Source organism: Eurosta solidaginis, chromosome 3 (assembly GCF_040869045.1).
Source record: "Eurosta solidaginis isolate ZX-2024a chromosome 3, ASM4086904v1, whole genome shotgun sequence".
Classification (NCBI taxonomy): domain Eukaryota; kingdom Metazoa; phylum Arthropoda; class Insecta; order Diptera; family Tephritidae; genus Eurosta; species Eurosta solidaginis.
This window is the reverse complement of record NC_090321.1, coordinates 284891147-284908774: the sequence shown is the minus strand read 5'-3', so window position 1 is coordinate 284908774 and position 17628 is coordinate 284891147. Positions and strand designations below refer to the sequence as shown.

Below are 17628 nucleotides of genomic sequence, written 5' to 3'. Positions count from 1 at the left end.
TTGAAACAATTACCATTTTCACTTCAACAACTAAAACTGCAAAAAGTGAAAAGCGGTTTTCATCTACTTTTCCGGTGGTTGATCCTCTTACCGTAATAATAACTTCGTTTTTGTTTGTTTGAACTTTAAGGGCATTAGCTTTGTTGACGTTAAATGCGAAACAAAAAAGTTGTTGGCGCCTAAAGAAAATAATTTTTCTGTGAAATAAATTTCACTGCCCTCAGCGGTAATTGTGTCAGCGCTCGCAAATTTTTATTTCGAAACCTTTGAGCTAAGTTTTTTAGAAAATCTATGTACATACATATGTATGTGTTTAAGTAAAAGAACAATCGTGTTCAAAGTGTTTTATAAATATGAATCGTAAAAGGTCTCGAGTTAGTTATCGTAGTATCGTTACGACAGACAAATTCTGATTTGCATAAATTTATTCTAGAGACTAAAAACAGCTAAGTAAACGAGAAGTAATATATTTGCTCCTGATTCATTATTACTTACTTACTTAACTGCCGCTTAAGCGTTTAAACGGTTTGGCCGTCCAACAAGGCACGCCAGTCGCTTCTTCTTTTAGTTAACTGGTGCCAATTGGTTCCACCAAGTGAATTTTAATTGCTGTCCACCTGGTCCTTCCAGTGCAGTACGGGCCACCCTCTTCCTCTGCTTCCATAGGCGGGTTCCAATAAGAATATTTTTTTTTCATTCGCATGACATGAGCAAGCCGCAGTCGCTGTGTTTTAATTCGCCGGACTATGTTGATGTCTGCGTATAGCTCGTAAAGCTCATCGTTAAATCTTCTTCGGTACTCGCCCTCGGCAACGCGTAAAGGTCCGTAAATCTTTTAAAGTACTTTTCCCTGGAGCACTCCCAGAGCCGCCTCATCTGGCGTTGGCGTGGTCCATGTTTCTGCACCATATAGATAGCAGAATGGGTACGATAAGCGACTTATAGCGCATTAGAGCATGATCTTTTGCAGAGGACTTACCTTTCCATTGCCTACTACTCAGTCCAGTTTAGCATTTGTTGGCAAGAGTGATTCTTCGCTGGTTATCTAGACCACGGATTTCCAAATATTGGAAATTATTGCCCTTTCGCATACGTAATAAAAGCAAAACTGTGCCATGGAATGCAGATCCCTGTCTGAGACTGACGTTGTTGTGCTAATGCTGGTTCCAAAATAAAAGAAGTCCTTTACTATTTCGAAATTATAGCTGCCAACATTTCTGAGTAACAGTGCGGAAAGTGCGAGCAGTCGCTGAAACTTTGCATCGACCTATATTAAATATAATTGAAATTCGAATTCTTTCAAATTTTGAGCAAGTAACAGCCATTAAAAATTTTCAAAAGTGGACGTGACTCAGCCCCTTTCTAGACTCAGATTTTCAACAAGTTTCGGTAGCTCTTACTCCGCAGCCAAGGCATTTTCCTCAGTGCAGGACTGTTGTCGGATTATATTGAGGTCCTTTAGGGGAATATTTCGAAACTACCTTCGAATCTATTTGTGATCATATCTGGAATCGCGACATACTTTTAAGTACCATATCGACATTATCTTGGTACTATTCCTGTCAGTTCGGTATTGTTTTTGGGATCATTACAGGACTTTATCTGACCATTCCAAGATTATTTCGGAACTATAGATCATTTCAGGATTATTCTTAAAACATTTCGAGAATATTTTTGGTTAATTTCGAAATTTTTTCAAGATCATTTTAGGACTACTTTCGTGTCGTTTCGGCATCGCGTTTCGATCATTTCAATAGTGATTGGGGCTAATTTGGTAGCTTTTGAAACCATTAAGAAATTGTTATTGTATAATATCCATCATGATTTCGGGACTGTTTCGATAATATATCCGGTTAATTTCGGGAATATCTGTGGAGCATTGGGGGATCATATGGTTTTCGTAAAAATTTTAATTGTTTTACCCTTTGTCGGAACTAAAATATTAAATTTTGCTATAAAAATAAAATAAGAAAAAAATTGATTTTATACAATGAATAAATTTTTTCGTATTTATTCAAGTGCTAGTAATAAAAAAAAATGTAAGGCGCGATAACCTCCGAAGAGATCTAAGGCCGAACTTCTCTTCCAATTTGCGTCGTGCTCCTATTTTTTTTTCCTACAAATTGGCGGGATGGGACCTACTTGTTTTATGCCGACTCCGAACGGCATCTGCACTGAGAACTTTTCATGGCAGAAATACACTCGGAGTGCTTGCCAAACACTGCCAAGAGGCGACTCCGCTTAGAAAAATTTTCTTCTATTTGAACAACTTTTCTAAAGTTTTTGATGTTGTTTTTTACAGGGCGTGAACCCAGGATCTTCAGTGTGGTAGGCGGAGCACGCTTCCATCACACCACGGCGGCCGTCATGCTAGTGCTAGTAATAGATATAATAAATAATCTAATGGCCGAGACACAATGAAGTTTTCCATATAGATGCGCTCAACGTAATCTTATGCGTTCCAGTAACATAGCCACAATCAACCAAGATGTTGCGTTTGTAAACATAAATGAAAAAAGACTTGGCAATTGAAGTTTATTTCGCTTTGGCCATTGACATAAAAAATGTTGGGAAGCACTGTTTTAAACATTCTCACTATACCAGAAAAATACTTGCTTACATGTTTTGTGTCGTATTCATTTGTTAAATTGCAGTTTTTAACTGTGCAAAATATTAGAAAAGTTACCAACGAGTGCGACAAATATTTCACTTGCAAAATCACCCTTAGAAAAAGCAAATGCCAAATTCTTCTTCTTATGCTTTGCTTGCAACAAAAGTTGGTGTCAGATGGCGCCAGTGTTGCCCAATCTACCGTTCTCCATAAAAATACATGCAATCTACTCACAATGTATAAGATTGAGTTAAACGAATCTATAAGAAAAACTGCGTATGTGACGGGGCTTTAACAACTCAACGAGCATTTTGATTCTGTTTTTAATCACATGCTTTACACGTTAAAATCGATTACAATTTAGTTGCAATTCAAACGCATTCAATAGTTTATTAATTCTATATGTCACAATTTATAAACTCATTTCTATATTTTAATAAATATTTATTTATTCGTATTAACAATAGAATTATTGGAAAACATAAATAAAGCAGCAATGCATTTTAATGCTATTCATTCAATAATTTATGCCGCAAACTGAAAGTAGAAGTGAGGCAATAAACAGTAAAATAAAATAAATAATTCTTATTGAATTGAGTTTACCATGGGAGGGATTTTGCCCCTTCACATTTTCTCATCATACATTCTACTATCCATTTCATTGTGTAATATTGTTAAATGAAAGCTTTGTTTGCATCATAGCAAAAGAAAAAAGGGGCAAAAATGTGCCATAAAAATCGATAAGTTGGTTGATTGCAACTTAAACTCAATTTTCTTCTCTACTTTCATAGTATAAAATACGAAGTGGGAGCTATGCCCTCAGAGGGTTTCACTATATCAATGCAACTGCACTTAAATGTCGTCCCGTAGTTGCGTTAACTTCCTGCGATTTATTTGTTGCCGTTTCCTCCAAAAATTCATGCAGTTAAGTGCTGCAAATTCGCCTGCGATTTTAATCATTGTATAGATGGTCATAAAGCTAGCCCCTAAAAACAAACTAACTGCACCGCCAAACGAAACAATCAATTGATCGGAGCTGAAGACCACTCGACGACGTATGCCCCGATATGGCAGACTCAGCTGTATTACCACAGTGCGTTCAAATTTTTGACTTAGAAATCCTTCTTCCTTTTCAAAACAGACAAAGATGTATGCAAGTTTAAAATATTTGAAATGAAATACTTACCTGATTTTTAGCTCTTACCTGCATTGGTGGCGACAGACTTTGTTGTAGTGGAACATAAAACATATACTCACAAAGTTGGACACAGCCCGTACAATTTGTTTGAGTCCAATTGTTTCGAAGCAAACAAAGAAGTTGATCGACGTTGCAAATTGGAAGTTCTGGCGCTGCAGCGTAAAAATGAGGCTTACATTGACAATGTTCCAAGGCTTTGCGTATACGACGATCCATGCAACATAGGGCCGTAGAGTAGGTCTGAAAATGTTTTTGCGTTATATAAGCATGCATTTGTTAAAAAATTTCGCAATGCAATAAGATCAAAACTCAGAAAATATTCGGATTACCTTGAAGTAATTTAGATTGCTTTCATCTGGGTAACGACATTTACGATATTCTGCTGGTAAATTTCGTACTTCGTCTTCAGCGCTGAATGTATTTATTTCCAAATCGGCAGTTAAAACGCGACCTGGTGTTGCTGTCAAGTAAACATTGGTGATATGACCTGGAGAAACTACGTCGAATGGATTATGCAGATACTGAAAAATACAAATCAAATTTTAATTTTGGCTTGAAAGATGATGCATTTGCAGTCGACATACCACAGAAACGCCCGCATTATCTGGATATTCTGGATAGAGTTTTGTAATACAAATGCTCATAAAAAGACAAAATTCCACCGGAGTGACCTCGATGGAATTGCTGAAATAAAACATTCGCGTAAAATTAAACGTTTATCAATTACAATTTTTTTATGGCAGTCCTACATTTCTCCAGTGGGATTGGTGTATCTGTTCAGCTGTGATGTAGTGCGACATAAGCCAACCTCTGTGATTGCGGGTGCGAATATAAGGTTTTTTGATTTGGAAAGCAGACCATCTTCATCTTGCTCTTCAGGCTCCTGTAACTGTGAGAATATGCATGGATAAATAAGAGAGTTACTAGGACTAGTAGATCCCGCGATTTTTTGAAAAACAACGTGGCATTGGGCTGACTTCTCAGTAGCTATGATTTTTTTCGTGACTGTGGTTGAACAGTGACAGAAAAGTAAAAAATACAAAAGTACAACAATCACAGCCTTCTTCATGGCAGAACAATTAACTGTTACAATATGATTAAAAAAAATCAGTGATTTGTGCAGTCACTATAATAAGCTGCTAGCAGGAGTGGGTACATTGCCGGCTATGCGCAGTGTATAGCGTTGGAGCGGTTAACTGCGTTATCTACAAATACTTGGTCTCGCGATTGGGTTTGTGATTACGAAAGTGAGTCAGTTATCGTCCCAGTTAGAAAGTCAGGACCATTTCTTCAAAGCACGACGTGAATTAGGTGAGAAGCTCGGCCTAAATCTCCTCGGAGGTATATCGCGATTCCTATATATTTATTTATGTTCAGTAAAGTGATGTTTTTATACAAAATCCCTATTTCGAAGACTACTTTGTTGTCTCTGCTTCAAAAAAAAAGTAGATAAATTGATAGTACTACTTATATTGTTGCTTCAATTAATAACGCAAACTCCCATTGCCACTGCTTATCCCACATTCACTTTCAATCCCACTCCTACAGTGACGTTCGTTCTAACATGAATTACCACTACCACTCCCGTTAACAATTCCCCTGGTCTTCCGACTTACACGCCAAGTCCTAATTTTTTTATCAAAGCTAAGTAGTCCAGCACGAATACATCCAGAGATGTTCACTATGAAAGTAGCATGGACGATGCTACGCCCCCTGATATGTACATATATACATGAAGCGATTTTTAGCCCATGGCCATCCTTGAAGGGTTTCTAGTCAGTGCTTTAAATTTCGTTATGTTTGGTCAATTCATTTAGATCGCAAATTGCTTTATACATACATACATAATTAAAATTTTATATATAGAGATTATCCAACTTATTACTCAGCACCTTTATCAATGATTCTACATAATTTAAAGCCCACAGCGTAGAGTCGTTTTCGTATGGGGTCAAACTTTCCAAAGTATCGTAGTGTAGCTCATTCAACGTTTGTAGGAACCTCGAATAATACTCATATCCGCTATCGTTAAGCATTAGCTGCCAATTCCTAGAACAAGAATGTATGATTCATAGGCCTTCAAAATCTTGAGCATTCCCCTCTTACTTCTCGATAATTTCACGTTCTGCTAATTTGTTACGAAAATTACTACACATTGTAATACCCGGATACATGAAATCTTTTTTGTCCCACGTCAATTCCGCTGCAAAAACAATTGGATTTTCCCGAAAACGTTTCATTTGATCCAAACAAATATAAATTGAATAATAGGTGGCCGAAATGACCATGAGCAACCAAAAAATTCGTTCCATCCAATGCAAATCCTTACGAATTAAATATGGCAAGCCATGAATGCCACTTTCGTTAAAGTTGCGTTTTACAAAAGTGCCACAATTCATCTTTTTTTTTTTCTATGAAAGATGTGTTAATGAAGTTTAGATGGTATTGAGCTCACAATGACTGCTAATTCTTAAATACTTGATACAATATTCTATTTTTCTACTACTCTTTGAAGTTACAGAAGAATACGAGTGATGGTACAATGAAGTTCCATCATGGTTTTTGTGGTTTTGTTGCAGTTTTTTGCTTACTACTTTACATGAAATTTTAATTGCATTTTGTTGTTTATGCATTTTTATACCTTTCATGAAAATGAAATGGTATATTAATTTCGTCACGAAACCCAAAATTGTAAACTTTATATTAAAAATAAATTTATAAAAAAAATATAAAAATAAATAATAAATATTAAATTAAAATAATAAAAACAATTAATTTTAATAATAAAAATATAAATTATAGAAATGATTAATAATTTAAAATTTTTAATATTATAAATTAACTAATTATTATCAAATTAATAATTTAATATAGTAATTTACCTCCCTAAAAATTTTTTCATAAATCAATTTAATAGTATAAAATACAAAATAATATAAAAATAATTAATAATTTAAAATTTTTAATAAAAATCAATTTCATAATAAAATATAAAATAAAAACGATTAATAATTCTAGAATCTAAAATATTTTTTTCTAACAAAATAAAATAATTTATTTAAATTTTTAAATTATTCAATATTAATAAATATATTAAATAATTTAAATTAAATCCTCATTTATAAATTATTTTAAATTTAATATTCTAATAATTAACCTATCATATTTATAAATATAAATTATTATAGAAATGATTAATAATTTAAAAATTTTTAATAAAAATCAATTTCATAATAAAATATAAAATAAAAACGATTAATAATTCTAGAATCTAAAATATTTTTTTCTAACAAAATAAAATAATTTATTTAAATTTTTAAATTATTCAATATTAATAAAATAGATAGACCCACCATTAAGTATACCGAAATAATCAGAATGAAGAGCTGAGTTGATTTAGCCATGTCCGTCTGTCTGTCTGTCCGTCTGTCTGTTTGTATGCAAACTAGTCCCTCAATTTTTGAGATATCTTGATAAAATTTGGTGAGCAGGTGTATTTGGGTGTCCGATTAGACATTTGTCGGAACCGGCCGGATCGGACCACTATAGCATATATCCTCCATACAACCGATTTTTCAGAAAAAGAGGATTTTTGTAATATCTTGCTCAATTTAACAGATTGAAGCTTTAAACTTCACCATATACTTTCGTATATTGCACATATTGTTGCCTGAAAAAATTGATGAGATCGGTCGTATATATAGTATATATCCCCCACAACCGATTGTTCAGATAAGAAACTTTTCGTAATTACTGCCCTATTTTAAGAGCTAGAGGCTTCAAATTTCAACGAATGCTTACGTATATACCATATATTGTTGTCTGAAAAAATCATACAGATCGGTGGTATATATAGTATATATTGTAACGAAATTGCTTGCAAATCCTCTTATTTGCAACCCTCTGCTAAGTTCGTATCGCTAAACTGTTGAATAAATAACTCCAATATTGAATAATTGAAAAATGGGTTTATTACAGTACTTCACAATAACACTTATACTTTGCAACGAATAGCAAGCTTAATAACCAAACTGATTGATAGCTCAAATGAAACTACTATTCAAAATAATTCTGCTATAGCTCGCTAGATAGCGCTTAATCGAAATCTCAAATCAAACTGAATTACTTCTTACTCGCTTGCCCCGCTTTTATAGTTTACGCTGCATACTTCTAGGCTCTTCGATTTCCAGAACTTCCTAGTTGTTTCGGCTACAAAATCGCCAGCCACAACTACGTGCACAAATTATTGCCCTCTCTTGTGACCCCTGAGATAAGATATATGCATGTGTTTGTGTATTGCCGCTCCGCTGCTCGTATACGTACATATGTGTAGACGCAATTATTTATTCGTTTATGTAGATACATAAAGATTGAATTATTGATGTGAATGTTTGTAGTTTACAGTCTCTCGCGCGCACATAGGCGTATAAGTAAATGCATCTGTGTGTGACATCTCCTTGGGCTGCCTTATATATGTGTATACTTGATTTGATTATTAACGTAAATACTGCTTGGCATGGCCTTAGCATCGCCTTAGTGATGGGATAACTTAGTGATGGTAATATCCGTGACACTGCCCTCCACCTAAGTCTGATCGTCCCGATCAGACAAATCTCTCGATCTAAACGTTGCCAGCCTTTCCAAATGGACCACTTTCATTTTGATTCGTGGTTTACCGATGGTTTGTATGCGGTACACTTTGATCCGTTTTACAACTTTGTATGGGCCTTCCCAATTACACTGCAATTTCGGGGACAAACCTTTTTTACGTTGTGGGTTGTATAACAGCACCAAATCTCCTTCCTGAAAACCTTCTGAATTAATTGCTTTATCGTATCTGGCTTTCATCTTGTCACTCATAATCTTTGTTCTTTGCCTTATCAGATCATGTATTTCTCTTAGCTCTTCTTCCAAATCACTAGTGGATTTCCTGACATTTCTCTCCGCATTGGCATCTATCCCAAACTTCAAATCAGCTGGCAGTCTAAGGTCATTGCCAAAAATTACTTTTGCAGGGGTTTGGCCCGTTGTCTCATGCACTGCTGATCGGTAAGCCATCAAGAATAATGGTATGCGGGTATCCCATTATTTTTGGTACTTGTCTACTACTTTCCTTAAGTGCTCCTCTAATGTTCTATTGAATCGTTCTACCATACCATCGGATTGAGGATGCAATGCAGTTGTCCGTGTTTTTCGAATGCCCAATGACTTACACATTTCCTGGAACACAGCTGATTCGAAATTCCTGCCTTGGTCAGAATGTAACTCCATTGGTACACCATACCTTGCAACCCATTCGTTTTTAACCACTTCTGCTACTGTTTCTGCTTCTTGGTTTAGGATTGGGTATACCTCTGGCCATTTACTGAAATAATCCATAACCACCAGTACGTATTTGTTTCCGCGGTTACTAGTAGGAAATGGACCTGCGACATCCATGGCGATCCTTTCAAATGGCGCACCTGAGTTATATTGCTTCATCTGGCCATGACTTCGTGTTCTGAGCCCTTTCGCTCTGCTGCAAACCTCGCAGTTCGCAATCCACTCAGTGACCGACTGACGGCAACCAACCCAATAGAATCTCTGTTTAATCTTCTCGAGCGTCTTCGTGATTCCAAGATGACCTCCGCTTGGACCATTATGCAGCTCGCTGAGCACGTCAGGAATCCTCTTTCTGGGAACAACTATCAGTTTATTCTTGTATTTACCATCCTCACTCTCCCATAGTCGATGAAGGCAACCGGATATCAATTCTAAACTGTTCCACTGTGCCCAATATGACTTCGCAATGGGACTCTCTGCTGACATCTCTTCTCTGTTTGGTCTTTCATTTCGTTCGAGCCCTTGCATAACACGTGACAGATCTGCATCTTCTAGCTGGCACTTTCTTAGCTGTTCCTTGTCCCATTCATCTGTACATGTTATATTCATTAGCCGGACATCTATAATGTCTTCTTTAGCCTCGGCTTTTGAACAGGGCTTGCATTCCAAACTACATGGTCTTCGTGACATTGCATCAGCATTTCCATGGGTACTACCTTTTCGATGCTCAATGGAAAAGTCGTAGCTTTGTAGTCGCTCGATCCACCGTGCCAATTGTCCTTCCGGATTACGGAACTGCAGAAGCCATTTCAACGCTGCGTGATCTGTCCTGACACGGAATCGCTGGCCGTAGAGGTATTTGTGAAAATGTTTAATGCAGTCTACCAATGCCAACAGCTCTCTCCGCGTAACACAGTAGTTCCTCTCTGGTTTTCCAATCGAACGGCTGTAATATGCAACTACCTTCTCCTGTCCATCGACCAGTTGTGATAAAACGCCTCCTATAGCATATCCACTCGCATCTGTATCCAGAATAAATGTTGCTCCTGGAATCGGATATGCTAACATTGGGGCAGTGCACAAACGCTCCTTCAATGTTTGGAAAGCCACTTCTTGCTCCTTCTTCCATTCAAAAGCTTTGTTTTTTCTTGTAAGCTCATGGAGGCTATGGGCTACGCTGGAAAAATTTGGTACAAATCGGCGGTAATATGTGCACAGCCCAAGAAAACTTCTCAATTCATGTAGGTTCTGTGGTCTTGGCCAATCCTTTACAGCCTCTATTTTTTCGTTCGCAGTGCAGATGCCCTCTGTCGTTACCTTGTGACCCAAATAATTGACTTCCTTTTTAAACAGCGCACACTTTTTGGGACTTAACTTCAGACCAGCGCCAGCTATTCTCTGGAAAACTTCCTCCAAGTTCTTAAGATGTTCATCAAAGTTCTTGCCCAATACGATGATGTCGTCCAGGTACACCAAGCATGTTTTCCAATGTAGTCATTTCAGTACCTGGTCCATGAGTCTCTCAAAAGTAGCTGGTGCATTACAAAGTCCAAAAGGCATCACTGTAAATTGCCAAAGACCATCACCGACACTGAATGCTGTTTTCTCTTTATCTTCCTCCTTTACCTCCACTTGCCAGTAGCCGCTTTTCAAGTCCAGCGTGGAAAACCATTTCGTACCAGATAGCGAATCCAGAGTGTCGTCAATTCTTGGCAATGGGTAGCTATCCTTTTTCGTTACGTCATTCAACTTCCGGTAGTCCACGCAAAACCTCATTTTTCCATCCTTCTTTTTTACAAGTACTACCGGTGAGCTCCATGGACTAGCTGATGGTTCGATGACGCCGCTGTCGCTCATTTCTTGAATGATTTGACTCACAACTTCCCGCTTCGCCAGTGGAACACTACGTGGAGCTTGACGGAACGGCCTCGCATCTCCAGTGTCAATTTGGTGTTTCACAACGTTGGTGCGGCCTGGTTTAGAATCATCCTGGTCAAATATGTTCGCGTATTTAGGAGCTCTGATAGGGGTCCTCTAGCCCATGCGTCCATGCCGTGATATCATTTGAAAGAGATCAGTATTACTAGATGAAACGTATTCCTGGAGCTGTTCAGAGTTAATAACTACTTCGGCCTCTTGGCATCTTCCCAAAATAGCTCCTTTGGTCAAATTGAATGGTGACTTGAACTCATTGAGTACTCTTACCGGAATACGTTCATCTTGTTTTGTCATAGCCAGGGTTTTTCCTACAAGTATGTTCAGTGCTGATTTATTTGCTGCTTCGACAACCCACAATTTGTTTGTCCCACAATCTCCATCTACCTTTGCCCAGATGACTGCTTCTGATTTTGGTGGTATTTGCTGACTCTCTTCCACCAGCACTCGTTTACTGCTGTAGCCTCTCTCGTAGTCGAAATTAAGTGGCACATCCATGTTCTTATATCGCATCGTCTTGCTTTGCATATCGATCTTGATGCCTTGGTTGATTAAGGAGTCCACTCCAATTATGATTTCATCAACAATACCTGCCACTATAAAATTGTGAAGTACCGTGACGTTCCCAATTGCTACTTCACATTCTACTTCTCCAATTACCTGGGTGTCCTCTCCCGTGGCTGTACGTAATCTTGCTCCAAGCAATGGTCTTATCTTCTTGTTGACTAAATCCGCTCGAATGATGGAATGAGATGCACCCGTATCTACAGTCAGTAACCGTTCCTTTCCGTCCACATGTCCTCCAACAGTAAGATTGCTTGACCTTCTTCCAATTTGCGAGATAGAGATTATGGGGCATTCAATTGAGGGAGCCAGCTGTCGCCCCTTGCGGCTGACTCGCTTTAGTTTAACGATTGAGTGGATTTGGAGATTTGCTCGTCTCCTTCAGCTCTGCGTTTACGGCCACCCACATTGTTGGAACTATTGGAATTGCTACTGCAATGACGTGCAATGTGACCTGGGTTACCGCACTTGAAACATTTCATAACTCCGGCATTTTTCTGTTGTGATCCCTTCAGAGCTTCCAAAATTGTATCTACCCACTCCGGCCTTTCTACTTCCACACGATGGGCTTTGTATGCTGGTTTACTCAATAATGACGCCGTTTCCTGGGTCAATGCATGGGATACCGTTTCAGAAAATGTTTGCTTTGGGTTCGCGTATGTGGCTCGCTTCGTTTCGACGTCCCGTATGCCATTTATAAAGCTCTGAATCTTCACTCTTTCCGTGTATTCCACGGGTGCATCCGCATTTGCAAGATGAGCCAATCTTTCAATGTCCGAAGCAAACTCCTGCAAAGTCTCGTTAGCTTTTTGGTAGCGGTTTTGCAATTCTATTTGAAATATCTGTTTCCTGTGTTCGCTTCCGTATCGCCGTTCTACAGCAGCCATCAATGCGTCATAACTGTTCCGTTCGTACTCTGGAATAGTCTGTAAGATTTCGGCAGCTGGTCCTTTCAATGCTACGAAGAGTGCGGCAACTTTATCTTCCACATTCCAGTTGTTCACTGCTGCGGTCTTCTCAAACTGTAGCTTAAAGACCTGGAAAGGAACAGAACCGTCAAAGGATGGTGTTTTTACCTTTAGATTACTCGCTGAAACTGCTGGACGATTTAATTGTAACTGCTGAATCCGATCTTTCAAAGCATCCATCTCAGCTTCCATTTTATCTTGTCGTTCACTAAAACCCTCCAACTGCGATGATATGCGATCCTCTTGCGCTTTCAACTGCTGAGCCAACTGAGATATCATATATGTCCTCTGTTCTTTCAGTTGCGATGCCATATATGTCTTCTGTTCTTCCAGTTGAGATGACATTTGCGACGACATTTCTGCCATACGCGTTTCTTGTGCTTCAATCTTCGATGTAATCTGTGTCGACATTTCTGACATACGCGTTTCTTGTGCTTCAATTTTCGATGTTATTCGTGTCTCTTGGGATTCCATCTGTGATGACATTGTCGATGTTTGAGCAGATATTGCAGCCAAAATCATGTTCAAGTCCGTGCTCGTAACTGTCTGCGATGTTTCGTTTTTCTCTTCAATTTTTGTTACTTCCTCGCCATCAAGATGAAAGTCATACTCTTCCACATCAATTCCTTCCGCTTCCATTGCCTCTCGTAGCCGTGTCTGAAGTTCAAGTTTAACGCCGCTTGTATTCAATCTACGGCTCTCCAACTCCTTCTTTAGTTGCTGGATCTTCAATTCACTGAACTTTGCCATGTCCTTGTTGTCCTCTGGAATTTATTCAACAATTCCTCTTCTGACACCAATTGTAACGAAATTGCTTGCAAATCCTCTTATTTGCAACCCTCTGCTAAGTTCGTATCGCTAAACTGTTGAATAAATAACTCCAATATTGAATAATTGAAAAATGGCCTTTATTACAGTACTTCACAATAACACTTATACTTTGCAACGAATAGCAAGCTTAATAACCAAACTGATTGATAGCTCAAATGAAACTCTACTATTCAAAATAATTCTGCTATAGCTCGCTAGATAGCGCTTAATCGAAATCTCAAATCAAACTGAATTACTTCTTACTCGCTTGCCCCGCTTTTATAGTTTACCCTGCATACTTCTAGGCTCTTCGATTTCCAGAACTTACTAGTTGTTTCGGCTACAAAATCGCCAGCCACAACTACGTGCACAAATTATTGCCCTCTCTTGTGACCACTGAGATAAGATATATGCATGTGTTTGTGTATTGCCGCTCCGCTGCTCGTATACGTACATATGTGTAGACGCAATTATTTATTCGTTTATGTAGATACATAAAGATTGAATTATTGATGTGAATGTTTGTAGTTTACAGTCTCTCGCGCGCACATAGGCGTATAAGTAAATGCATCTGTGTGTGACATCTCTCTGGGCTGCCTTATATATGTGTATACTTGATTTGATTATTAACGTAAATACTGCTTGGCATGGCCTTAGCATCGCCTTAGTGATGGGATAACTTAGTGATGGTAATATCCGTGACAATATATATAGTATATATATATATTATATATATTTTCGCAATTTTAGCCCCATTTTAACAGCTAGAAGCTTCAAATTTCACCAAATGCTTACGTGTATAGTATATATTGTTGTCTGAAAAAATCATTGAGATCGGTGGTATATATAGTATATATCTCATACAACCGATTGTTCAGATAAGAAACTTTGCGCAATTTCTTCCCCATTTTAGAAGCTTCAAATTTCACCAAATGCTTACGTGTATAGTATATATTGTTGTCTGAAAAAATCATTGAGATCGGTGGTATATATAGTATATATCTCATACAACCGATTGTTCAGATAAGAAACTTTGCGCAATTTCTGCCCCGTTTTAACAGCTAGAAGCTTCAAATTTCACCAAATGCTTACGTATATAGTATATATTGTTGTCTGAAAAAATTATAGAGATCGGTGGTACATATATTATATACCCCATATAAACTGTATTTTTTTGCCCCTTTTTTACGGCTAGAAGCTTCAAAATTCAAAACATTTCATCAAATAGTTACGTTTACGTCATATATTGTTGAAATACGTGATTCTTAGTCATAGTTTTTACACGCAGACCACAAAAAACCTGAAACTTTGCATCCTCACACGAAGTACCTACCTATTTTTTATTTTATATTTATCTTAAAAATCGTTTAGGTATGTAGATCTGTTCACTAGATATTTCTTATCTTATACATCCGATTATTCGGAGATTACGAACGGGATAAGATTATTGTTCAACCCCATTCATGAAAGGTATGAAGTCTTCGGCATAGCCGAAGACAGTCCCGTACTTACTTGTTTATGATAGCATTTAATTACTATTTATTTATACAAACATCCGTGCAGCTAAACCATACTAATAGAGCATATCATGGGGGCATGTCATAATTTGAAATTAAAGGAAATTGTTAATGCAACTGGTTATTATTTTAATATACATATATAAGTAGGTGCCATACTAAAAAGTGATTGTATTTTTTCCAACGAAATCAATATTTGGTAGGTTTCATGGAGAAACAATCCTTGCGGACCGTAGTCATAGTTGTCCCAGGGCTATGTACATATATGATTTAATAGTTATCACAGGAAGTTTGTGTGGTACTAAGAGATTTTTCAACAACCCCAATAAAACTGCCCAGTGTCTAATAGGACAAAATCTGGGTGTAACCAAAAGCAGTACTGAGAATTTCAATGAGCGCTCAGGATCTTACTAATTTTTTTGGTGTCCATTGTGGACGCAGTGCTCTAGGAAACAGCAACCTATATACTAGGCCCGATTCAGAGGCTCAAGAATAAGAGAAAGTCGATGATGGCGAAACGGGAGCCGATGTCTGTGGGTCTAACTTGAATAAAACTGGATTCACTGCTAGAGCAAGTACACACCATTTTTTTTTTTTTTGCTTCTATAGACACGAACCCATCGCTCTTGTGCACTGAGCGATAAAACGCTGATCCACATTCTCGGCTTATTCGTTTCTCTATTGAGACAGAAACTTATCTAGGTGTCGTGACTCTTATATAAAGCCTGAGGAGGTACTTAACACGTTAGCAGTTAGTAAACTGGCGATTACAAAAGACCTTGTTCCCACTTTAACTTAGGGAAACTGGTTTGCACAACAATAGTTCTTGACTATAAATTCAGCTGAAAACGAAATGTTGGTCGTAAAAAATCTGGAAGCATATTATACATGAAAAGGGACTTTCTGAACGAACTGGCATCTATCGTCCTTTATCATCCATGGTATTTACAACACAGTGCGATACTAATGACCGGGTTGTACTCAAAGCATCTGTGGTTCAATCAATCAAACCGTTTTGCAGACTTTTGAAGTGTCCCAGGCGAAGGTCTGTACGACCGGTCCTGGATTTGAAGTTTGGGATGATCCCATGTACGCACTCTCAACCTAACTTAACCTACGTAATTTATACTTTAGGCTGCGACCTCGTTTTAACTGCAATAGAGGATGTAAAAATGAATATCTAAGTATATTCACTGAAATAGACGACTTATTTTCGGTCAGCGAGAATGAAGAGGGGTGTTTAAATCTACATAGGATAAAAAAATTTGACTTTCTCTGTCATCAATAGCAAATTTAGTGGCACAAGGTTGTGTCGTTCCCATTTTTCTTCCTGTTTTCAAAATATTAAATAACTGGCGAATGCGTATATATTTACATATTTACACATATTAATACAAACTTAAGTGGAAGTATAGATACTATTTTTATTTTAAAACAATAGCAACGAAGCATTTATTCTGCGTTACACTCACTCACAAAACGCAGGCTTGTTATCATTTTTCACAATACAATGTGGGACACAGTCAGATAGTCAGGCAGTCCAACCAAAGGCACGCCGCATTATATACTCACAGTTGATAGATAGGACCTATGATATTCAAAGTTAATAAAAGTGCCATACATAAAGCTGGCAAAAGTTAAAAGTGAAAAACAAAAATGAAGCGAAGCAGTGGGTGTACATATGAACAATGAATGAATGAAAAAATGACTGAATGAATGAAGAAGGCCTGGCAAACGTGAGAACATACGATTATGACTACTCAGTGGGGTTGCCTGTGCTATTGTAGGGCTTTTCGTCGAACTGTCTATGGAGAGATTTATAAATATCACTTCTAATGAGATCAAGCTTGTCACATTTACACACTTACATATATGTACAAACATACATATGTACAAATACATATGACAGAAAATATTATATTAATAGTGCATCCTTTGAAGCGTTTGACAGCTCCAAGTGTTCGCTACAAAATTATTTAAAAAGTGTTGCTGTTAATGTAAGCAGTCAAGTAAAATATTTATAGCAAAACTAATACGCCTACATACATTAACAACCATTATTATTAACTGATGTTAAAGCTCATGAATTCTTACAAATAAACGTAAGAAATAAGAAGAAATTTCTAAAGAAGCATTCCGTGAACAGCGTCTATATATAGCTCATCAAAATTTTACTAATTAATTTAAAACAATTTCTAGAAATGTATGAAAAATAAAAGAAAATGTGTAAAAAGATTTGAACAAATTCATATGAACACAATAAAATAGAATGTTTAGGTATTTGAGCTATCAGTAGCTGAAAAATCAAATTGTACCACATCACTATCATATTCTCCATCCTTCAAAAATCAGATATCTTCAAGAGAGTTCGGAATTCGGAAAAAATCTAAGAATTAAAAAAAATATATATAAAAATTAACTTTTTTCTTAACTGCATTCTGAAACAAAAAATACAAGCTCAAAGTGTAAGCCAAATTAAATTCTAACAAATTATTTTAAAACAAAAATATTCTGCATTAAGTTAATTTGGTGACCTTTATTAATTTATCTTTGAGTTAAACTGACTCGAGGTCATGTATAATAAAAGCACAGGAAGTTCTTGTAAAATCGATATATTTCGATTACCTTAGGTAATCGTCCTCAAGGGCAACTATTAACAATAAAAAAAAACATGAACTATAATGAACAATATATCACAAATAA

General features: G+C 37.1%; 2 protein-coding genes across 16 annotated transcripts in view; one reads left to right on the top strand and one right to left on the bottom strand.

Moving 5' to 3' along the window:
- The window catches only part of mim (missing-in-metastasis), a 165345-nt gene that overhangs the window by 55506 nt on the left and 92211 nt on the right, over window positions 1-17628 (top strand). The gene's annotated exons all lie outside the window — the stretch shown is intronic.
- The window catches only part of ppk25 (pickpocket 25), a 124703-nt gene that overhangs the window by 42416 nt on the left and 64659 nt on the right, over window positions 1-17628 (bottom strand). Inside the window, exons 2-6 of one of the 2 annotated variants that reach the window (XM_067776868.1) lie at window positions 4559-4698; window positions 4394-4493; window positions 4139-4330; window positions 3816-4049; window positions 3181-3739 (exon numbers count right to left, since the gene is read on the bottom strand). In XM_067776868.1, coding sequence (XP_067632969.1) covers window positions 3464-3739; window positions 3816-4049; window positions 4139-4330; window positions 4394-4453 — 762 coding nt within the window. In that variant the 5' untranslated portion in view covers window positions 4454-4493; window positions 4559-4698 and the 3' untranslated portion in view covers window positions 3181-3463. Of the gene's footprint in view, window positions 1-3180; window positions 3740-3815; window positions 4050-4138; window positions 4331-4393; window positions 4494-4558; window positions 4699-17628 lie in introns of those variants that run through there. The other variant, XM_067776869.1, reaches the window with a different exon arrangement.